The following is a 24524-nucleotide window of genomic DNA, read 5'->3' as shown; positions in this document are numbered from 1 at the left end:
TAGGACCATAGAGTATGTTTTAGGTCCTGAACTGTGTGAGAAACTGCTCTCCTAAGAAAAGCTCTCAAGATCCAGAATGAGAAAAAGGCAGAAAAAAAAAAAAAAAAAACAGCTTAAAATAAGCCTTGTAACAGAACTGGGTTAGCTTATCAGAATTTAGAGTCCTTCTAATGACACCTTTGACAATGGTATCCACATGATTGATGCCACAGAGCTCATAATGGGACGCGATACCCTTACAGGAATGGCATTTTGGCAAAACGCAATATCTTCTGACTAACAGTTCATTTTTTATAAGATTCTATTCACAGACTGCATAGTTCTACAATCTCATTAGTCTGCCATTAGTCACTTCTAAGTCTGTCTATATTCTATAATTTCCAAGTCCTGGATTTTCATACATGGAAACAATATGTTAACATTTATGTAGCATTTTAGTTTACAGCATTTGGGGCCAGAATCATGAGGTAAATAGGAGAATATGAGAGGCGGTGGCTCCTTTACCTTCTCTATACTTGCTTAGGTGACCTGGAGCCCTGGTGGTGGGACTGTCCCTGAGGGGCCCCAGCTCTAATGATTCCTGAACAGTTTAAGACGGTGGTATTTTTGTGGACACCTAAGCTCTCTCGTAGCACGATTTTGTTACTCCTTGTGAACTAGCTTGTACCTGATAATGTCACATCTGACTTCAGAATACATTGGAGAGAACCCTTGACACAGGCTTAAGCATCCTAGAGGCAGAAAGCATACTCTTATCTCACCCTAAGGTATTTGCCTTACGCACAACATTCCAGACCAGGAAGCTCCTGCTAACTTTAAAAATGGGTAGATAGGAAGGTGGAAGAAGAAGAGGATTAATGTGTCGTTAGATATAAAGCATCCAACTTACCAGAAAAAGCACATGGGATAGAACCAGAAAAGTAGGTTTCATTCTGGCTCTTTAAGTTATTGTATGCAGCATGCCAACTTATTTTACTACCCTGTGTTAGTTTACTATGGTTGTCATAGCCAAGTACCACAAGCGGATGGCTTAAGCAACAGAAATGTATTGTGTCATATTCTGGAGGCCAGAAGTTCAAAATCAAGGTGTGAGCAGAGTTGGTTTTTCTTTGTTCAAAATTATAATGTGATTTTTCCAGCTTTATTGAGTCATGATTGACAAATAACAATTGTGTATATTTAAGGGGCACAACGCAATGTTTTGATATATGGATACATTGTGAAATAATTACAGTCAAATTAATATTTCCATCACCTCACCTAGTTACCATTTGTGTGTGCCTGTGTGCAGTGAGAACACTTAATATCTACTCTCTTAGCGTATTGCTAGTGTACAGTATAGTATAATTAGCTACAGTCACCATGCTGTAAATTAGATCTCCAGATCTTGTTCACACTGCAGAACTAAGCATCACTGTCAAAGACAGTCTTTAATACAAACATCTCTACATTTCCCCCACTCCCCAGACCCTGGGAACCACCATTCCACTCTCTGCTTTTATGAATTTGCCTTGTTTAGATTCCAAATATAAATGAGATCATGGAGTTTTTGTTTTTCTGTATCTGAGTTATTTCACTTAGCATAATGTCTTCCAGGCTCATCCAGGTTCTTGCAAGTGACAGAATTTCCTTGTTTTTTTTTTTCTTTAAGGCTCTTAATATTCCATTTTATCCATATACCACATTGTCTTTATCCATTCATCTGTCAGTGGATATTTAGGTTTTTTCTATATCTTCACAATTGTGAACGATGCTATAGTGAACGTGGAATGCAGATATCTCTTTGAGATACCGACTTGATTTCTTTTAAATATATAGCTGGATCAAACCATAGTTCTATTTAAAATTTTTTGAGGCACCCCCAAGCTGTTTTTCATAATGGCTTTGCCAATTTACATTCCCACCAACAGCGTACAGATGTTTGTGATCTCTTGTTCTTTTAATGACAGCCATCCTAACAAGTGTGAGGTGGTATCTCATTGTGATTTTTATTTTCATTTCCCTGATGATTAGTGATGTTGAACACCTTTTTATATACCTATTGGTCATTTGAATGTCTTCTTTTAAGAAATCTGGATCCAGGTTCTTAGCTCATTTTAAAAAGATGTTTATTTATTTTCCCTATTATTGAGTCAAGTTCCTCAGATGTTTTACATATGAACTCTTATTATATATGTATGGTTTTTACATATGTTCCCACATTTTTAGGTTGTCTCTTCATTCTTTTAATTGTTTCTTTTGCTGTGTAGAAGTGTTTTAGTTTGATGCAGCCCCACGGATTTATTTTTGCTTTTGGGCCAGTGCTTTTTGGGTCATAGCCAAAAAAAATTCTTGCCTAGACCAATGTCAGAAAGCTTTTCCCTTATGCTTTCTTCTAGTAGTTTTATAGCTTCAGCTTTATGTTTAATTCTAATACATTTTGAGCTTATTTCTGTATATGGTGTGAGGTAAGGATCCAATTTCATTCGTCTACATTTAGATATCCAGTTTTCTCAACACCACTTATTGAAGAGACTGTCCTTCCCCTTTAGAGAATTTGTGGCACTCTTTTTAAGGATAAGTTGACTATAGGTGCATAGATTTATTTCTGGCCTCTATTCTGTTCTGTTGGTCTATGTATCTACTTTTATTCCAGTAACATACTATATTGATTACTTTAGTTTTGAACTATATTTTGAAATCAGGAAGTGTAGTAGCTAAAGTTGTTTGCTGAAAATCTTTTTTTTTTTTTTTCTGTTCAATGTCTTTTGTGTTCACATGAATTTTAGGATAGTTTTTCTTTTTTTCTATTTCCATGAAGGTGCCACTGGAATTTTTATATGAATTACACTGAATCTCTGGATGGCTTTTGGTAGTTTGTGACATTGATTCTTCCAATTCATGAACATGGGATGTATTTCAATTTATTTCTGTCTCTTTAAACATTTCATCAGTATTTGTAATTTCCAGTGTATAGTTCTTTTACTTCCTTGTTCAAACTTATTACTAAGTATCTTGATCTTTTTGATGCCATTGTAAATAAAATTGTTTTCTTAATTTCTTTTTCAGATAGTTTGTTGTTAATGTATAGAAACACAACTGATTTCTGCAACTTTACTGAATTCATTTATTATTTCTAACAGGTTTTTAGTGGACACTTTATAGAGTTTTCTATATCTAAGATCATGTCATCTGTAAATAAAGATAGTTTTATTTCTTTCTTTCCAGTTTGGGTGCCTTTTTTTCTTTTTAATTTTCTTGCCTAATTGCTCTGGCTATGACTTCCAGTAATATGTTGAGCAGTGGCAAGAATATCCTTATGTTGTTCCTGATCAGAGAGAAAAATCTTTCAGCCTTTTACCATTGAGTATAATGTTAGCTGTGGCCTTGTCATATATGGCCTCTCTTATGTTGATGCAAATTTCTTCCTTCTGTACGTAATTTGTTGAGAGTTTAATCATGAAAGGGCACTGGATTTTATTAAATGCTTTTTCTTTATATATTGAGACAATGATATATAATTTTTATTTTTCATTCTGTTAATGTGGTGTATCACATTTATTGATTTGCATATGTTAAACTATCCTTGCATCCCATGTATAAGTGCTACTGGATGATGATGTATTATCTTTTTAATATGCTGTTGTATTTGACTTGCCAGTATTTTGTGGAGGATTTTTACACCTATATTCATTAGGGATATTGGTCCATAATTTTCTTTATTTGTGATATCTTTATCTGGCTTTGGTATCAAGGCCTCATAAAATGAGTTTGGAAATGTCTCCTCTTTGATATTCTGGAAGGATTTGAGAAGGATTGGTAATTAATTATTCTTTAAATGTTTGATATAATTCACCAGTGAAACCATCTGGTCCTGGTCTTTTCTTTACTGGGAGGTTTTTTTAAATGTTTATTTATTTTTTGAGACAGAGAGATACAGAACATGAGCAGGGTTGAGACAGAGAGGGAGAGGGGGAAACACAGAATCCAAAGCAGGCTCCAGGCTCCAGGCTGTCAGCACAAAGCCCGACATGGGGCTCGAACTCACGGACCATGAGATCATGACCTGAGCCAAAGTTGGATGTTTAACTGAGCCACCCAGGCACCCCACTGGGAAATTTTTAATTATTGAGTAAATCTCCTTACTGATTATTGATCTTTTAAGATTTTTTCTATTTCTTAAACAAAATTAAAAACACAGCTTGGTACAATGTGAGCTACAGATCCAAGGAAAGTAATCCAGATCAGAAATGAGAAATTTGAATTTCAATGGAATTCTCTCCTATCCCTAAGATTCACTCCATATATCTTTATCAAAGGATAACTGGAAGATAATAGTTATATTTTAGACTCATGGCAGCACCTTCAACCCATAGTTAAGTTGGGATCTTCTGAAGAGAAGAGACTCTAAAATTATTTCAGGACCTACTATGTGTGAACTTTTTATGCGCTACATCATACATAAGTGCTATCTCATCCTACAGTGGTTCAAGGTGCACAAGTAGTAATAAACTTATTTCAGGGACAATTAAATTGAAAGTTGCCTAGGGTTATACAGTTTTTGACTCAGATGTTACCCCTAGGTTTATTTTACTCCAAGACCTGTGTTACTTTCCACTAAAGCAAGTAAACTAAATATAAGACACATTTCCCTTTCTTTGTATCTCTTCTCTGAATATCTAATAGTGGGTACTATTTCCCTCAAAGTACTCGAATTGATCCTACACATTTCCAAGAAATTAGATTATAAGTTAATGAGAAAAAAATAACTTCCTTTTCCAAAGATGGCATCTTCCAGTTTCTCCGACAGATTTTTTCTCCTCTCCTAATGAACTATCAATGTGAACTGCCCAGAGAAGCCTATAACTGCAGGCTTCTGATTAATCTATTTTCTTTGGATACTGCTTGATGGTGACAGAATGGTCCATGGAGACAGTTTTGTGATGGATGTTTCTGACAATGATAGGAACACAGAGCTAAACAGAGTATTAAGAGACATTTAATACAATAGAGACATCTGTTTTTGCAGCAGAATTAGCATAAGATTATCATCTCATTATTATTACCATCTCAGAAATCATTAGAACCCATAAAGATATCTCTGATTGCAGAGGTAGTGAGGAGACCCTGATAAAGGAAAGAAGATTTCAGCTAACAGTTTAATTTTGGAGGAAAAGTGTGCTGATCTAATCTTAATGAACTCCATGTGTTAGAAGACACAGGAGCATTTAGGGAAAGGATGGAAGGAGGCAGAACTGAGTTGAAGCACCTTGGGCTGAATCAGAGAAACCAGAGATAAAGGTTCCTGAGTGGTGGCTCAAAGGAAGACACATGTTTTCATGCGAGGGGCCATTCTATAGAAGTACCACGTAGGCCCATGAACAAGCAAAGGGAATCCCAAGGAAACAAAAAAGTATCTAAAGGAGAAAAAGGCCTCCCAGAAGCCTGGGAAAATGCCAGGTGATACTGAGTTTTAGTTCCAGCCCTGTCCCTGCCAGATCTGGGGCGAGGCCCACCTCCTCTCTGCTGGAGCTTTTGGGTCTCATTTGGAAAGCATGGGGCTTGGTTGGGAGACCCTTCCAGGCTTCTGCCACTTCTACCATTCCTGCTGTTGTGGTCTGGCACAACAAATGGGCTTTTTGCTTTGGCTCTTCTTGACTGAATTTCCTCAAAAACAGGCAGACATTATTTTTCTAGGGTCTTTCACTATTTAAATCTAGTTCCATATATGTATATGTTCCATATACATCCTAGCATTTATTTGACTAAACAGAGAAACAAGAGACATAGTACCAAAAATTCTAACTTGTCAGCCCAAATATAAGATCTGTGAGTACATGACTCGATCTTTACCAGACTCAGTTTTCTCATCTGTAAAAGGGAATGATGAGGGATGTCTGCCCATAAAATAGAAGGGGAAGGGAAGATCATTAATATTACCTTCTGGTTGGCATACTATTATGTGACAAGGGTGTCATATTCATGATCTCATTTGATTCCTAGAGCAGCCCAGTGAAGTAGCATTACCTTTCCAAATTTTCAGATAAAGAAGTCAGGAACTAGGAGTAGCTTGCTAACGCAGAGTGAGTGTGGAGCTAGGATTCCCGGCCACAGGTGGGCGATTCCAATGTTCAGGATCCACTCCAATATCAGTCTTCACCAAGGATGCTCAACAAGGGGAAGTGAGCTAATAAGGGCTGGCAGCCCTCTGTACATCATAAATGTGCCCCTGATGTGCCTGATATCTGGGGTCAGACCAGTCTGGGTGCCTCTGCCATTTGCCAATGCCATCCTTGGATAAGGACTTAAAATTAGCCTGTTTCTGTTGTGTCTAAACTAGAGAACATAGTATTTTTTACGTGATGATTTTATTTAAAGGATTATGATTATTTTCTTGGCCTCCTCATTTCCATATAGAGGGAACTCTGCTGAAGTTTAACTCCTGGCTTCCATCTGACCCTCCATGCTTTTACTCTCAATAAGGGCAACTTCTCTGATTCAGAAAATGTGGAGGAAGAAATTGGACAGCTCATCCCTCACCCCTGTCTCTCTCCAAGAAGACCAGTCCTCCTTAGCCATGCAGTATACAGACAGCCCAGCTCAACCCCCGTGGGGAGTGCTCAATTGACCAGCTGAGCCCATGCTCTAACGAACACATGTAGCAAGTACAAGGGTGTAGGAGTTAGGAATTCCATCATGGCTAGAGGGCTAAAGCCATGTACTCAAATCATCCTTATAGGTAATAAAACTGACATTAAAACAAACAAAAACATCTGAGGCTCCTTCTCTTATTCTTGGGTTTATTTCTCATTTGATTCTGAACGAGGAGACAAGGGTGTATTTATTGCACCCTTCCTACAGCCTCAACAGATTAAATGAGTTAATATATGAAAAGCATCAATCACAGTGTCTGGAGCATTATCAGTATCAATAAATGTTAACTATTACTATGAGGCTTGCCCACGTGGCTCCTTGGATTACAGGCACCAGAGGAATTCCAGGAAGGGCAGGAAGAACGTTGTAGGGAAGGGATGGTTGGAGGATGGGCCACTGTGTGGCAACGTGCTTTACTAACTGCACTGACTCTGTTATTTTCTTAGAATAATGTTGGCAATTTGGTTACCATTGGTATCCACAGGCATTCCATCCACTTAGATTTTATTCCAAAATTTAAGTGTGCTTTGGAGTCTATATGAGGCATAGTAATAGGCCTCCTCTTAATTTGATCGGCTAAGCTGTGGCTATAATTATTTTAAGTCTATCACAGTTACCTTAATAGATAGACCCTAGGCTGGAATCAATTTTGGAGCTACATGAAATAGAAGTGAGTACTTCCTGGGGGTCGGGTCTTACTTTGATGCTTCTAAATGTGATGAGATAGAAGAGTTAGGACCCCCTGTGAGTTTTATTCTGTCTCTTTATTTCCTGTTAAGGACAATCCTGCACCACATTCATAGCTCTTCTATTTCCAATGCTGACACAGGCTTATTTTCAAGATCTAAGAAGTCCTGGACCACAAGCTGGCGGAATTCACTGAGATGAAGAAACAAGCAAAGGGGGATTTGCCATAACCTGTAATCAGAGGTGGACCTAGGTTTTAAGGGAGCATGAAGCTTGTATATTTGCAGGACCCTCATAAGAAAAAGAATATAAAATTGTGAATATCAAATGAGAGGCCCTGAAATGCATGCTTCATTAGCCTCACAAGGAGCCCACCTCTGTCCTCAGCCCGGGACTTTGTGCATGACCTGGTGACTGCATCCAATCATCCCTTTTATTACCTTCCCTGGGGCAGAAATGCCGGCTATGAAGCAACTTCCAATCAGAACCATCTTTTTTCATTTGACACACAAAGGGGGACCTCCTCCAATCTCTTACAAAAACATTAAACAGCAGGTAAGCACAATTTCTATCTAAAGAGAGCTTCATAGGACCTTTGCAAATGCTACCTATTCCCTCTCCTTGTTGCAAGATGCATAATGTATCTTTTAGGAGTAGAAATTCAGTGTCTTAGAACATGTGAGTCAGGATCTGTGTTCTCAGTTACCAGTTGCCAAATTAAAAAGAAAAACAGTTCCATTATATTACTAAGTGAAAAGAACCTATCTGAAATCGCTGCGTACTGTATGATTCGAACAATAAGATGTTCTGGAACAAAAGGCAAAACTATGGAGGCAGTAATATAATCAGTGGTTGCCAGGAGTCATGGAGGGTGGGAGGGATGGATAGGCAGAGGCCAGAGGAAACTCTGGGAAACTCTCCTGGAGGATACTTCAACGGCGAATATATGTCATTACGCATTTGTCAAAACCCGTAGAATGTACAAAACCAAGGGTGAGCCCTAATGTCAACTGTGGACTTTGGGTAGTAGTGATGTGTCCGTGAATATTCATTGATGCTAACAAATGTGCCACGCAGGTGGGAGATGTTGATGACAGGGGAGGCTGTGCCTGTGTGGGGTCAGACCGCATATGGGAACTCTGTATTTTCTGCTCAATTTTTCTGTGATCCTAAAACTTCTCTAAAAAGTAAAATCTATTTAAAACAAAAACAAATCCAGACTTACAGATGTAGAGACTTTTCTTTGAAAGGATCATCACAAAGGGAGGAAGGACCATTGCCAAATGGAGAATCATATAACTGTAGGTCTGCAGGCACCTCACAGCCTCAGGCACCCTTTGTAGGGAGGAAGGAAGAAGACTAGAAAGAACCCAGAAATGAAGGGGTGGAGGTGGTCTGACTAAAGAGTGTAGATCAGAGAATATTTTGCCCTGGGGCCAGCCTATTCCTGGGAGGGGTCATTGACGAAGGGCTGTCTGCTGGCTCAGGCTGAGAATGCATCAAATTTACGGGGTCTAAGAGGACCAAAACCTGATCGTTGTCAACTTAAGGGGTATTTTGTCCCAATTGTTCTATGAGGACAAATACCTTAGTTAATCATTTTGCCATTTTGCGAGGCAAAGAATGGGAGGTGAAGAGTGTGTGTCTAGTCTTGCCTTGGGCACACAATGAGGGCATTTGTGAACCTCTTGTAACTCATCTGGGGAAGGGTGATTCTTTGCAGTCAGCCATTTCTCAGAACCCCAAAATACGGGAAGTGGAGGGTGGTTCTGAATCATTGCTGTTTTCCAGGGACGCAAGAGGTTCAGGTAAAATTCAAAATTGTCAGTTGATTGCCAAGAGAAGGAATAGTTTTGACACATGGATATTGAAGAGTCCCCACTCCATAAATGGGAGACTTTCCCAGGATCTTCTGTGATGGAAACACTCATCCATCTCACACTGTGGGCACCATGGTTTAGTTTCATCATCTGTGAAATTCGGCTAATAACATTCACTCCTCCTGCAAATTGTGGGGATGACATGAATGATGGAGAGCCATGTATCAGTGAGTGTGTTCAGCGTGTTATTTCTCCTCTTCTTGTTACTTCCATGGCCTGAGCAATATGACCCACAACTGCCACTGGATAATGATCTGCCGCATAAACCATGAGAGACTCTTGAATGCTGAGAACAAACTGAGGACTGATGGGTATGGGGGGGGAGGGGGGAGTTGGGCATGGAGGGGGGCACTTGTGGGGATGAGGGGGATGAGCACTGGGTGTTATATGGAAACCAACTTGACAATAAACTATTTGTAAAAAAAAAAAAAAAAAATCTCTATGACACAAAAAGAAGAATCAAGAAAAGGGAGCAGAAAGGATGAAAGCAAGAAATCAGGATGTCATGCCCTCGTGCTACCTAGCTGGAGAAGAGAGGAACGACTCCAAAATAAGCTACAAAGAATTGACAAAATAATATCAGAGAAAATGCAGATACCAGCCAGCAAGCCTGAGTGTGACCAGTAGAAAAGCAAGAGAACACTGTTTGCTTTAACTACCACTGGCACAATAGAAGATGCAGATATCTGGGGTTTGGGTGCAGTGCTTTTATTTTGGAAAACATAGGTCTTGGCCCTAGTGAGATGGTTTCAGGGACTCAATTAAGATGGTTCCTGTAATTTATCCTGAAGTTACACCAATGAGGAAAAAAATTGAACTAATTTTCTAGGGAAAAGTTGCCTCTAGGAAGAATGTTGTTTGTTAGTCATTCTCAACATATTAAGAAGTAATATATTGCAAATGTTTTCTGTTTTTTAATTTTTAAAATATTTATTCATTTATTTTTGAGAGAGAAGAAGAGAGTGGGAGAGAGAACAAGTGGGGGAGGGCCAGAGAGAAAGAGAGACAGAGAGAGTCCCAAGCAGGCTCCATGCCATCAGCACAGAGCCTGATGCAGGGCTCGAACTCACAAACCATGAGATCATGACCTGAGCCGAGATCAAGAATCAGATGCTTAACTGACTGAGCCACCCAGGCACTCCCTGAATGTTTTATTCTTAATACTTATTGAATAGTTGAAATCAATACTTCTTGGGTAAAGTTTCTCAAAGAATCTCAAAATCTCATTGTAAGAAATAGGTTTAACATACCGTTTCTGCTATCCAGGAGCCAAACAAGTTGATTTGAGCTGTCTCTGCATTTCTATTCATGAAAATTTGAAAAGGAAGTCACCCTATACCCTCATTTGCCTGAGACAGTCCCATTTATGCCTACTGTTCTAGTGCCCTGTCTGGTTTGGTATTTGCCCCATAGTTTTACTTTTCTGAGCCAAAGTATTGTTATTAACGTGCATTGAAATAATTCAGGATGGGTTCGGTAGTCATCCACTTTTCCTTCCAGCCTCCACCATGGTCTCATATGAGAGTGTGCGAGGTGTGTAGTCAAGGAACAGAACTCTTATCTTTTGCTGACCTTCACTAAATTCAACATTTCCGACATCTTCCTACCAAGGTATAGTCAGAGTACTTGCTGATCAAATAAATTGCAATGGACTAGAGTGGCTGGGGGCGGCAGATTACTTTAGCTGCCCCTGGTGGAAGGACCACTGCTCAATGCCATTGTCCCTCCTGGTCTCCTATTGTACCATCAGGTGTTCCAGATTCTGTGAGTTTGCAAGACCCCATCTAAAGGGTCAGTGGGAGCCTTAGGAAATTACAGGTTAGGTGCACTTGAGAGAGAAAGGGGATGAGGAGCAGAGTAGCCTAAATATCTTGCCAAAGTGATTTTCCCATTTATTACATAATCTAAATCTGAAGCAATTTATTAATTTCATTGTTTATTAAGTTTTTAAATTTTTCAATAAAATCTTTTGACAACAATGAGTTTTTTAAAAAGTCTGCTACTGAAAACTTGAAGATTGATGCTGACAAGGGAGATACTGACAAACACACACCATACAACATGCTGCTTGAATATTACTTTCCATCAGAGGGGCAGTGCTGATATCGCAGACCACATAAAAACCAGGATATTCAGATCTGTTGAAGAAATGTCAGCATCTACTTCAAAAGGCAGAAATTATTGTAGGAAGTCTCTGTTTGAAAAAGTGGTGTTGACATATCATTACAAAAAGCCATGACTTTTCATTTAGAGCAAATGGTTCTATTTTCTTTATTAAATTCACTTGTGTTCAATTCCATGTTTTCTTGTGCCAGTGTGAAAACTGAAAACATCGTTATAGATGTATTGATTTCATCAGCTCAGCATAAGAACTAGTAATCTAGAAAGTGATGTCAGCTTTCTATCAGTGTCATCAGAAGCTTACAACAGAAAATCTATTAAAATAATTCCAGTAATCATTTGATTCTTTTATCCAGTTCACAGAACAGAAGTAAAGTGTTTGGAAGTGTAAGCCAAAAGAGATACTTTACATTATTGTGAATGCTATTGAGAATTCAGTAAAAGAGCTCAACATTCAAGATAGGATTATTTGGGGGGTTAGTAATAATATGAATACAGATATTGGTGAAACATAGTCTTATTGTTTTAACAATATGCTTACTTACGAGACCAATGGAGAATTATTATTAATTTTCTATGTGTGATAATGGTATTATGGTTATATATATAAATATATGTAGATATATACTTTTAAAAGTAATCTCTTTTAAAATATACACTGAAATATTTATGAGTGAGATGTGAGGATGTCTGATATTTGCTTCAAATAAATCCGTGTTAGGATGACCACATACGTATGGGTACAAACGAAACAAGACTGGCTGTGAATTGACGATAGTTGTAGGTGACTGATGGGTGCACAGGAGCTTATTGAATTACTTCCTAAATTTCTTTAAATTTTTAAGAACATTCTTTAAATGTTAGAAAGAGGAAGGAGAGAGAGACAGAAAGAAAGAGAGAGAAGGGCTGAACAAGTTTAAAAAGTTTCAAGGTTAAGCAGATAATGAACTAAACCACTCAGCACTGCTGTATGAAATCATATTCTAGGCATGTTGGATCCTTTGAAGAATAACTTAGGAATCCTATCAAGTATTCTACAATAATATTAGACCATTTTGTAAATACGTCTTCTAAATTTGGTTGCATTTTGTTCAGAATCAGTTGGAAATCTTTAAATATCCCAAATGCAGTGTCTGTTTCCTAAGACTTTTGCAGATTATGTTTAGGATCATCTGCATGCTAAACATCTTGTATCATTATTGCCATCCACCTGATGATCATCATGTCGTCATAATTAAGGACATTTGTAGTCTTGAACACCCTTGGTTCCTTTATGAGGGGAGGGGCAGGCTTACTAGTTTGAATATGAGTGAGGCAGGGGATGCTTTGTAGCTGGAAATCTCTCCCAGAATCCTTTTGAATTGTAATTATTGTTGTCTCAATTTCACCTGCTCTGATTGTGTTTGGACTTGACACAGTTCTGCAAGAAAACATTAGTTGATTGTTATGATTATGGCTGCTGTTTTATAGAAGTAATTTTTCTGTAGAGAATAGGTCTTTTTGTCTTATTCATTGTTTCAGTGATCTCTAAAAAGTATTTCCTTTGTTTCACTTCTGAACAGAATCTCAAAAAAAAAAAAAATACCATAGCTGAGACATTCAGAAACATCTGTACTTTCACATAATGCAGACATCACAATCCCCTACAGAATTATTTCTAGGAATTCTCTAAAAGTATTTGCTGAACAATAAATGCAGTTTAGCTTATCATCATTATTTTTTATCTATTATTTTAATACCTTTTTACTGTGACAAGAAAAAAAATATTCCACTTCTGCCTTGTGTTATTAAGGAAGTTTTAAAAAATACTGCTAAGTATCACAAAGTATAGTAAAATTTGTAAGGTATTTGATCAAATATTGAATGATTTAAAAATCACCCCTAAATGATAGAACTTTTCATGTTTTGGATATTGAAATTTAAATGCCTTGTTAATAGCAATGGCTTCATGGTATCTTTACTGAAGACACAAAAAACATGTAGGTCAAATTTCATCTTTAATGATAGTGGGTACAATTTCACAAATCAAATATTCTTCTTGATAATTTAGGGATTTTTTTATTGACCTCATGTCATACATGTTTTATATACCTCATAATATGGCTGATAAAGCATTTATGCCCTTCCAAATTCATATTTGCCTGTTGTTTGCATCATTAGTATAATCTTCAATCTCTGCAGGAATATTTAAAGATACTTCTCTATTCTGAAGTTTGACTAAGGTATTGCTAGATAATATATGATCTAAATCAGACTAACCAGGCACATGTAAATTACACAGTGTTACAATATGCTGAGAGTGACTGAACAAGGATGCCTATGGAAGCCTCTTCAGACTGTGGAAATTCTCTTCTTCCTTGCGGTATTTTCTCTGTCTTCTATGGGAGATGACTATCTTCCAGATGCACTGAGAGCATGCGTGCCTATGTGTGATTACATATAAATAAAATTCAATTCATTTCTTTTTCTTTTAGATATCAGTAACTAGAAATAGAATTTCTAAAATTTTCTTTTTGATATCAAAGGATCACCTTTCACTGTTCATTTTGGAAGACATTGATTAAGATCAGAGTTGGTAGTTTGATTTTTTGTTTTCTATAAAGGGTAGACGATAAATATTTTAGGCTTCCTGGGTCACACAGGCTGCTCCGCAACTCCTCAGTTCTGCCATTATCACATGAAGGCAACCATAGACGTAAACAGACAAGCATGTTTGTGCTCCAGTAAATCTTTATTTACAAGAAAAGGTGCAGGCCACCTCTGTTCCATGGGCCATAGTTAGTTAACCTTTGATTTAGATGATTGATCATGGATCTAAATTTTAATTAAAAGTTTAGATTCAAATCTGAGATTCGAAGACCTTTGACTTACAAGGAAGACTTATAAGAATCTGCAATTCCTTTTTAAAAATTTTTTTTAATGTTTTATTTATATCTGAGAGAGAGAGAGAGAGACAGCGTGAGCAAGGGGAGGGTCAGAGAGAGAGGGAAACACAGAATCTGAAGCAGGCTCCAGGCTCTGAGCTAGCTGTCAGCACACAGCCCAATGCGGGGCTCAAACCCACCAACTATGAGATCATGACCTGAGCCAAAGTCAGACACTTAACCGACTGAGCCACCCAGGTGTCCTGAATCTGCAATTTCTAAGAGGATGGAAGACAAGGGTTGAATGAGTCAGGGCTTGAGAGGCCTGTAATGGATGGAAGCAGAAATAAATAACTATATAATACATAACTATATTATAAATAACGTAATTCTTAAGATTATAAGAATATTGTGGATAATAACAAAGGCAAGAGTTAGGCCATGATAAGAGTGGCTGAAGTGCAGTGAAGGTAAGATGTGGTAGGGGAGTGGATGGCATAATATTTGGAAAGTTGGAGAAGGGATGTCTGAAGTTCCAGAGAGGTTATTTAATCTATCCTTCTTGAGTTAACAGATATATTAAATTTTGAACATTACAGAATGTGTGCTATTTGAGAAGTTGGGGAGATAACTAGCTAATTGGGTGTTTTAGCCAACACCCTTGAGGCAAGTAAACTCCTCAGGGGATGGCCATTCTTCCTTCCTAGGTGCTGGGGAAACAGTGGTAAAATATAGCTGGGAAATCTTCCTTTAAAGCTTTCTTGGTGCCTGCCCTGGGGAATTTGTAATATAAAGGAGCAAACAATGTATACAGAGAAATTGTGTATTAGTCATCTCTGGCTGCCATAATGAAATATTGTAGAGTGGGTGGCTCACCGATGGCACTTCAATTCTAATGGTTTTGGAGATGGGAAAACCCAAAGGTCAAGATGGTGGAAGTTTCAGTTCCTGGAAAAGTCATCTTCTTGACTTCCAGTCAGCTTCCTTTTCTCTGTGCTCTCACTTGGTGGAGAGAGAGAAAGAGGGAGCGTTGATCTCTTCTCTTCTTCTAAGGACACTTATCCCATCATACGGTCCCCACCCTCATGACCTTATTTATTTATTTATTTTTTTACAAGAGAACAAATCTACACCTTTATTTATTTACTTTTCAGTTAGTTTAAATCCTTGAGGGGTACAGCATCACACGGATTCTGTGGCCAATGGCTTTAGCAGGAAGGTTGCTTCGGAATTTTGCACGAACCATGCCACTGTTTCCATGAGCACGAGTTACTTTTCCCCAGATTACTCTGGTTTTATTCGGTTTGCCACCAGGAGTCACTGTGTTGTTCTTTGCTTTGTACACATAAGCACATCTCTTGCCTAGATAGAACTCAGTTTCATCTCGGGCATAAACACCTTCAATTTTAAGAAGAGCTGTGTGCTCCCTCTGGTTCCTGAGACCCCGTTTATAGCCAGCAAAAATGGCTTTGGACCACAACCTTCCAGACATATTTGTCGTTTCAGGAGTCCTGTTCCCAGCAGGCCTCCACGGGTTCAAAGATGGCGGAGTCTCATGACCTTATTTAAACCAAATTACTTCCCCAAAGACTGACCTCTACATTTCATTATATCAAGGGTTAGGGCTTCACTATATTAATCAAGGAGTGTGGTCACAGACATACAGTGATAACAAACTATTATATTTTAAAAGTAAATATAGGTCATAAAATGTGCTAGAAAAAGAAATTAAAAAATGGTGTGATGATAAAGAGTCAAGCTTGAGAGGACACTCCTTTGAGAGAGAAGGAAGTCCTTTCTGAGAAGGTGACATTTCATCCAATATTTGAAAGATGAGAAGGAGCCATATATTGCTTGGGGACAATATTTCAGGCCAGAGGAATAGCAAGAACTGTGGCCCCATGTTCCAGAAAGCTGCTGATGTGGCAGCACAGAGGAAGTGGCATAAAGAAAGGCTGGTTCCCTCAAGTTTCTTGAGACTGATTCCCCTTTTCAGTTTTCATCCAGCTTGCTCTTGTGCCCAAGGTGGCATCTTTTTCCATAAGATTCCATTTCCTCTCCTTCAGGAAGCTGGACTCTGAAGCAAGATTGCCTACATTTGAGTAGTAGCTTCTTGCCGCTTACCAGCTATGTGCCCTGGGCTTCAGTTTCCTCATGTGTAGAAGAGGGATGATGGTATCTACCTCACAGGTGTCTGGTGAGTGGAAAGCGCTTACATCCAGACCTGTCACTCATGCTGGTACAGCATTTGCTTCTAACAGATCCCACTTTGAAAGAGTCACTGCTTTAATAATTTGTAAATAAATTTATAAATGAAATAAATTTTCATTCTTATCAGGCTCACTGTGAAGACAGTCCTTTACTCCTCCACAACCTCTCCTCAAGCAGTGACACCAAGAAGCAGCTCTGATCTGTAGGAATTCACCCATCTGCCTGGTTGTGGAAGGGTGTGAATGCTAGTGTGAGTCTGTCTTGGCCTTTGTCCAAAAACATTTATTTCCATAAGTAGCACTAGAAGTCCTGTCTTTAGTCATATGGCCCCACAGTAGGTAGGAGCATGGGGCAGGAGCCACAAGGATCAGGGTAGCCTCCCCCCACCCAACCCTGAACGATTCTAGATGAGAACTTTTCCCTAAGGCATTCACACACTGAACCCTGGAGACTCAGATCCTTAAAAAGTAGGTCAACTCTTTGTATCTAGGAGCTTCTGTCTTTGACTCTCATCAACTTTTCAGAGGATTGTGAATGTAAGTGATGATGCATCCACCTACTTCTGGCCTTGTTCTTTTCACTCTAGTAAGACTAAACTGTTTTTACGAGCTTTTGTCTCTATCTGAAATGCTCTCCCCTCCTTACCCCCTTCTTCCCTCCACCCCTCAGTGCCTCTACTAACATGTCCTGCCCAGGTTGCAATGTTATTTACATTTGTGGGATTAGTTTGGTTGGCCCTTCTGGTAGGAAGCCACCCTGGTATTTTCTGGCTTCCTTTGCCCACCAGGTGTGTTAGAGTCACTTCTCTCTGGCCTCCATACTATCCTGCACATACCTCTGTCACAGCAGTTTCTGCACACTTCTGGCTAAGTGTCTTTCTTTTCCACTAGAGTCTGTGCTTTGGCATCAGGGACTAACACTTATCCAACTTTAGATCCCCAGTTTCTACCACAGCACCTGGAACACAGGTGGCGCTCAGTAAATGCTTACTGAGTGAATGAATGAATGAATGAATGAACAATAGGTAAATAACTATCTCCTTCCATTTCTTCTATATAGCTGATGCTCCCAGCACTCAGTTCCCCATCCTCAGTTCCCCATCCTCAGTCCCTGATTATCCCCACAAAACATCCCACCCACCCAACATCTTTTCTTTTACATGCTCATCTACCTTTGAGGTGATCTGCTGCCTAGCTAGGCTTCTGATTTTAGAAAAACTCTTAGAGTTGAATCTCCAAGCATCTTCTACTTTTGGACATTTGCTGCCATCTCAAGCAAAACAAACCTACTGATTCCTTTATAAGATAACCTTTCCCAGACTTAAGATAATTATTTGTTTAAGGGGCGCCTGGGTGACTCAGTCGGTAGGGATCTGACTTTGGCTCAGGTCATGATGTCATAGTTTGTGAGTTCCAGCCCCATGTCAGGCTCTGTGCTGACAACTCAGAGCCTGGAGCCTGCTTCAGATTCTGTGTCTCCCTCTCTCTGTCCCCTTCCCCTACTTATGCTCTGTCTCTCTCTGTCTCTCAACAATAAATAAATTTTAAAAAAACATTAAAAAAGATAATTATTTGATCTTTCTATTTACATTAAGAAAGCTATCCAGTTCCCTGTATATTCATTCACTCATTTAATTAATTAATTCACTCAGTAATTCACTTATTCATTTATTTGTTCTCTTACTCACTCGGTCCTTCATTCTGCAAGTCTTTTGAGTTCCTATGATGTTCCAGGTACTTTTCCAGAATTTAAAGTGTGGCAAACATAATATCTACAAATTTTTACCTGTTGCTCCATATTTACAGTTTGATGAGAGAGACACATGTCAATATTAGGAGATAAATATTTTGATTAGAGAAATGCAGGGTGATATAAGAACACAGAATGACACCTAACTCAGGTGGAGAGGCAGGGAATGCTTCCCAGTGAGAATGATATCTACAGTGAAGTTAAGTAGGAGTCAATAGGGTCTATGGAGGGACAGGGAGAGTATGTCAAACAGAGGACACAATATGTGTTGAGATCAGGGTATGCAGTGGAGGAAGTGGGAGGTAAGAGAGAATAATGGACTGTTCCAACAGGTGAAAGCACAGCGTGCACGAAGGACTCCGTAAGTTGTGTCAAAGAGTTTAGGTTTCCTCCTAACTGAAATGAATGTCCACTAAGTGTTTGAAGTGGTCAGGTTTTCATTACACAAAAATAACTTGTTCCCTCTAATGAGATGTTTTTCTTTTCATTTTCTGACAACTCCCTTCTTGATCTCTCCAAATTTCGTCACAATCTCTCATGATGGATCCAAACTAAAAATGGGTTTGGGAACCAAGCCTGAATGCCCCTGTTCAGCAATTCAAGCATGTTTTCTAAAGATGTGCTTTCTGACAGTACGGAAAGTATCTCAGGCTTTCGCTTGGGTCCTGGAAAAAGAAGGCACCTGTTTCACGGAATGTCCAGCCTCTTCTAAGTCAGCAGCTGCCCCTCCAAGCTGGATGACTTTAGGGATGTAGCAGATTGAAGAAGCTGATGATACCATTTGGTCAAACCATGTGACTATTTCCATCAGCTTTATTTCTACAGTGTCCTGTGCCCACAGAGGGGACATGAGATGACTTTATAATTCTTTGGCTATATTAAGATACAGATACACCCAGGACCTTAAAAAGCAAGGGTGTGATTGAAATGTCAAATGGGGACTTAATGACCTAAACCGTGCCCCTCAAAAGCTAATCTCTTGCTACCACCTGTGTCCTCTGGGCAAGGCTTCTAAACAGAGATAACTGAAAGCATAGACTTGCAAAAAAGGAAAGTCATGACCCTCTGGTGACCAGGACCAGTATGGAATGATGTTACTGAGGGAGTGGAGAGGTGAGCTGCCTTTTCTCTGAGTCAAGGCTATCGATGGCGCAAAGCTTCCCTATCCTAGTTGGTGCAGGATCAACACTGCGTTTCTTTTGTATGATTGTTCTCTTGTCTCACCCGAGCATTTCTGCCCCCCTGCCCTCCTCTGTACCACCTCTTTGCTGCCTCACTGACCTCCTACCCCTGAGTTCTAACCCCATGAGGTTGTTTGCCTTTCCTTCACATTCTGATTTCTCCGACCCGGCTGTCTTTTGATTCAGGCTGTTCTGAATCTCTTCTGAGATTCCTCTCCAGCATGAGTGTGAAAATACTGTGCTTCCGTGGAAAACTGCACATTGTTTAAATCACACCCTTCTAGATTATATGCTTCTGGTCTTTCATTGTCTTTAAGCCATTTACATTCTGTCAACTAGTAATAATGCATGTAGTTCTTGCCTATAGACATGTATATTCTGTCCTGTGGAGATTAGACTTCCCTTCTCCTCTGTGGAAAAGGCCAGTTTTACCTCCATTTGCCCATTCATTTCTATATTCTTGATCTATAAATATATCTTTTTGGAATTTCTCCCTTAACACTTGACCAGTTTCCTCATTAATGAGTTAAATCAAAATCTTTAACACATGTTCATATTTACATCAATATGAATGTCCTGATTTTATCTTCTTTGAAAATTATCTTTTAATAGGTGATAAAAAGGTACTGGAGTGAACAGTAAGTACTGCGTTCCTGCTATAGTCCAGAGGGTCTAGATGCCAGGCCATAGGATGGTGTTTCTCCTGACACCACCTTATTACAAGCATCTGGACTGTAACAAATTGCAGGTTCCCGGGCACTCTAAGATAAGGGTCAGGAATTGATATTTTAACAAGTCAATGCTCAAGAGAATTTAAGAACCATGGAGACCAATGATAATACCAATACCTTAAAAGCAACTTAGGGAGATAGACTGAGATAGAAATAAAAGATAAAACTGCTGATGAGAACTAAGACTAACATAAAAGTTGCACATGTAATTAGAAATGCATGTATAAAATAACCCCAGGTAAACCAAAGCAAAATTTCCTGTAAGAAAAATGGTGACTAAAAGGGTTAGGAAGATGTCACTCACACACCCCACCCCCTGACCCGGGTAAGGCATCTTATATCTTTAACCTAGCCCTGGTATCAACATTTACATTAGTAAATAAAATTACTCATAATCTATGTTTACTTCTAAGACAAAATAAATAAGTCTGTATGCTTTCTATTAGTTGATTAATATGGCAGAAAGTGCCTGAGTGTCTACACTGGGGATATGGCATTAAGAAAACATCTCTTCTATTTTAGTGCTGTTTTCTATTTCATTGCTTTCTTAAATAGGAGCGATGAGACCCAAGGCACAAAATAAAACACGCTATCTAGGAGATTGGAATTGTTGGGAAATGTTTACAGCTATACTTAGTGTTACCATTTGACAAGCTTTACCCTCCAAATGCTGTGGTGTTAACCAGTGTGCTTGGGTCACAGCTTACAATGTCTTCCCAGATACGATGTCAGCAACCCACAATACAAGACCTTTCCTTGTGGAAAGTATGAGTTAGCGGAAACCGCATATATCAGGAAGTGCTCAGGAAGTACCTGGAAGATATCAATAAATGATATGTGACAGTATAAAATCAGGCACGGAAGTGGGTGCCAGGTAAAGTTCAGAAAAGAGAAAAACTAGTAGGGCAAGGCTGGAGGGGAGAAGCTTCCTGGAACTGGGGACAAGCTGAAGTACAAGGACGGCCTGCGTGTGTGTGACATCAGATTGGAAGGCTTTCCCTGCAAAGGCATTGTGTGTGCAAACCCACACGGGAGACTCAGCTGTGTACTGCAGAAAAGTGTCAGCAAGCAAGAGCCTCTCCCACAAAGACCAACGTCAAGCACTCTTTTACTGCTCCTCACTTGCCTGCAAGCCGGAGGCCAGGTGCAATGTCTCCTGTGGTAGACACATACCCCATGGTTAGATGGATCTTTCTCAGATAGCTGGATAGAGAGGGAAAGCTTCCCCCCGAATACCAGATGCCTCCAAACATCTGGATGTGTGGTGTCATGTATGCTTAACAGCTGGTTTGATAAAGAGGTTTTTACTTCCCACCCCAGTGTTAGTTGTCAAGCCCTTCATCAACATCTGGGGGTTCCCAGATCATCAAGGAGGAGAAATGAGCAAACCCTCCTGACTGTAGTCAGAAGCCAGTTCTGAGCCCCACATGGCAACGTGCCTGCATTTCATAGGAAATGGCTTAGCTTAGCTCACTGTGCATTGAGTCTGCAGAGCTGGAAGGTTTCATCATGACTATTCTACTCCCTCCCTGTGGGGATTCTATCAAATTTCTCCATTCGCCATATAAGGACTATTCAGTTGATATGTTCCCCCTTAGTTGCTAAGTGGAGACTAGTAGCATGATTGTGGGTTGCATTGCTCTAGACCAGGCTTTGTAAATGCTAATTAAAATTATTTTTAACATAATTACACTGAAGAATAGATTTTTTTCACTCATTCAGACATCTGCCAGTGGATACCTTTTACCCTCTTGAAGGAACTGATGACATTCAAAGTTGTCTTCATTTTGTCTTTATGATGTCAATATTTTTCATCTTTCATCCTCTCCATCACTGGGGTCTCCTGCCCTTAAATGTAGGCACATCTCTGATACCAGGCCCAGAGCCATCATGTATTGGAGGCAAATTCATTACGCTTTTCCTCTGTCTGTTTGCACCTTCTTTTTAGGAGCAAATTAATAAATCCTTTCCTCTCAATCATGCAGAGTGACTTTCCATCCCTCTGAGCCATTTTGCTTGCTGAACTCAACAACTTCAGATTATATCTCTTCTACTCCAAGCACTTCGCAAGATTTTTTTTGGCCATACGAAGAGAGTTCTTTCTCAAAGCAAATTCATTTCACCCTTTTCTTCTGTCTGTTTATGTTTATCTTCTTCTGTATGCATTTCATCTTCCCATCTAGATTGAACAGTCCTCGAGACCACAGATCTTAATTTGTACTTCTTTCTTCCCCCTTTCTACCTAGTGTGATATGTCTATTTAACAAGCTCAATAAATTTTAATGGGTTAATATCTTGGAAGAAGTGGACAGGTGAGGTAACAGCAGGTATCCTAAGAGATATTTGAGCTGAAGAGGTTGTGACCATCTTGTTCAACAGTATGTCCTCAGAGCTTAGAACATAATCTTGCAAATAGCAGTGGGAATGAAAAAATATTGAATGGATGAATAAATGTAAAATATAAATTTCTTAGAACTACCTTCAGAGAAATCTGGGTTTCTCTGATGAGTAGAGTTATAGCTCCCAAAGATGCCTACACCCTAATCCCCAGTGATAGGGGTGGTGTGATTGCTGGCTTTGCAGATAGGGTAGCATCACAGGCTAAGTGATGCAAGTAGCCTCAGAAGCAGCAAAAGGCAGAGAAACAGACTGTCCCTTATTGCTTCCATAAGAAAGGCAACAGGCTTCTTTATGTTAGCCCAGTGAGAACTATTTTGGACTTCTGACATCCAGGACTATAAGATAATAACACTGTGTTGCTGTAAACCACTAAATTTGTGACAGTTTGTTACAGCAGCAATGGGAAACAAATACAGACTATATTCTAGTTCAATTAATATCTTCCCAGATTCTCTGGACCTCAGATCTCTTTTCTGTGAAAGGTTGAGATAATACTTGGACAGTAGAGAGCACATGTGTAGAGTATCTATTTCCTACAGGGATCGACCTTTGTCTAGGCTCCAAATGGATGTGAGGACTAAATTAAAGAACATAGATAGAGTGCTTAGTGATATTTTTCTTTTTTTTCTTTTTTTAAAAGTGATATTTCTAGTAAAAAGCATGTCTTTCAAAATGCAGGAGTTAGATCCTGAAAACCTACAAAGGAGGTGAATTGGCAAGGAGTGTAGGAATTTAATTTCAGGAACCTAAGGAAAGTAGAATGAAGAACTAAGGTTGCTGATAAATCCATAAAGCCCCTTATAAATAAATATTTAATTTACTAACATACAATAAGAAGCTACAAATAAGACAGTATTAACATCTTACACATTTTAAATGTGCAGTAGTGAATCCTTCACCGTTCATGGGCATTTAGAATTCCTTATTATTAGAAACTCTTCAGGAAATCAATTCTACTCTGTTTCAGATATGTCCTCAGCTTGATTGACATAATGCCTATAATAGGACACTCACTTGCTTGTTATTTCCTCAGGCTCTGGTCTTCCAATCTCTGCGTATTGTATCTAGTAACTCCAAGAATGCTCACTATCCCTAACAGTCCACACACACACACACACACACACACACACACACACACGCCCTGACCCCCTGGGACTTGCCCCTAAGAGCGCCTCTTGCACCTAATCCAATTCTAAAATTACTGCTATTCTGTTTTCCTCATCCTCATTGCCTTTTTTTTTATTTAAAAAACATTTTTGACTGTTTATTCATTTTTGAGAGACAGAGTGTGAGCGGGGGAGGGGCAGAGAGAGAGGGAGACACAGAATCTGAAGCAGGCTCCAGGTTGTGAGCTGTCAGCACAGAGCCCAACGCCCTGCTCGAATCCACCAACCTTGAGATTATGGCCTGAGCCAAAGTTAGCCACTTAACCAACTAAGCCACCCAGGTGCCCTCCTTGTTGCCTTTCTTGAAATCTTGCCTCCACATCTCTTTACTGCCTTGCCATTTCTTTACCTCTATTGGCTACACTTGCTCCCTCTATTTCTGTCTATATAGACATCACAAAATTTGTGTTTACTGGAACCAAGATTTTTGTCGTTGCCAGAAACTATACATATGTAAATTCTTTTATAATTACATTTTGCATAAGGGAAATTCCCGGTTGGAAAAGGAATGTGATGCTCAGTAATCGGCAGTTCCCTTTCTGACATCCCTATGTCCCCAGGCCAGCCTTCCAGCTGATGTGCAGTCAGCTCACTGCAGTCATCTGGGCTCTGCTGTGGGGGTGAGAGATGATATTATCGAGTTTTAATTAAACTGCTCCTCACAAAGTGGATGAGTAGCGTCCAAATCTTCCTGTAAAGAAACTGCAAAACACTTGCAATGCAAGTGCTAAGCAACGACAAGAAAAGAGCAGACCTGGCACCTCTCACAATCTAGCTACAAGGCTTTCATTATCCACATCATGAAGAAAAAAGCAAGGATGATCTAATCAGATCTGACAGGAAGTTATCCCAAAACACTGACAGTACCAAGAAGTCTATTTGAAATATGGATCTCACCTCA

The 24524-nt window shown here is 39.3% G+C and overlaps 1 protein-coding gene across 1 annotated transcript; it reads right to left on the bottom strand.

The window, feature by feature from the left end:
- Positions 1–15329: 15329 nt before the first annotated feature.
- LOC120231780 (60S ribosomal protein L35a) lies at positions 15330–15692 on the bottom strand. Its single transcript, XM_039232019.1, has one exon. It carries the CDS (start codon positions 15675–15677, stop codon positions 15345–15347), a length of 333 nt encoding a protein of 110 aa, XP_039087950.1. The 5' UTR covers positions 15678–15692; the 3' UTR covers positions 15330–15344.
- Between the last annotated feature and the right edge of the window lie 8832 nt (positions 15693–24524).

Source organism: Hyaena hyaena, unplaced genomic scaffold (genome assembly GCF_003009895.1).
Source record: "Hyaena hyaena isolate Hyena2069 unplaced genomic scaffold, ASM300989v1 scaffold_62, whole genome shotgun sequence".
NCBI lineage: Eukaryota > Metazoa > Chordata > Mammalia > Carnivora > Hyaenidae > Hyaena > Hyaena hyaena.
This window is presented reverse-complemented; position numbering and strand designations above follow the sequence as displayed.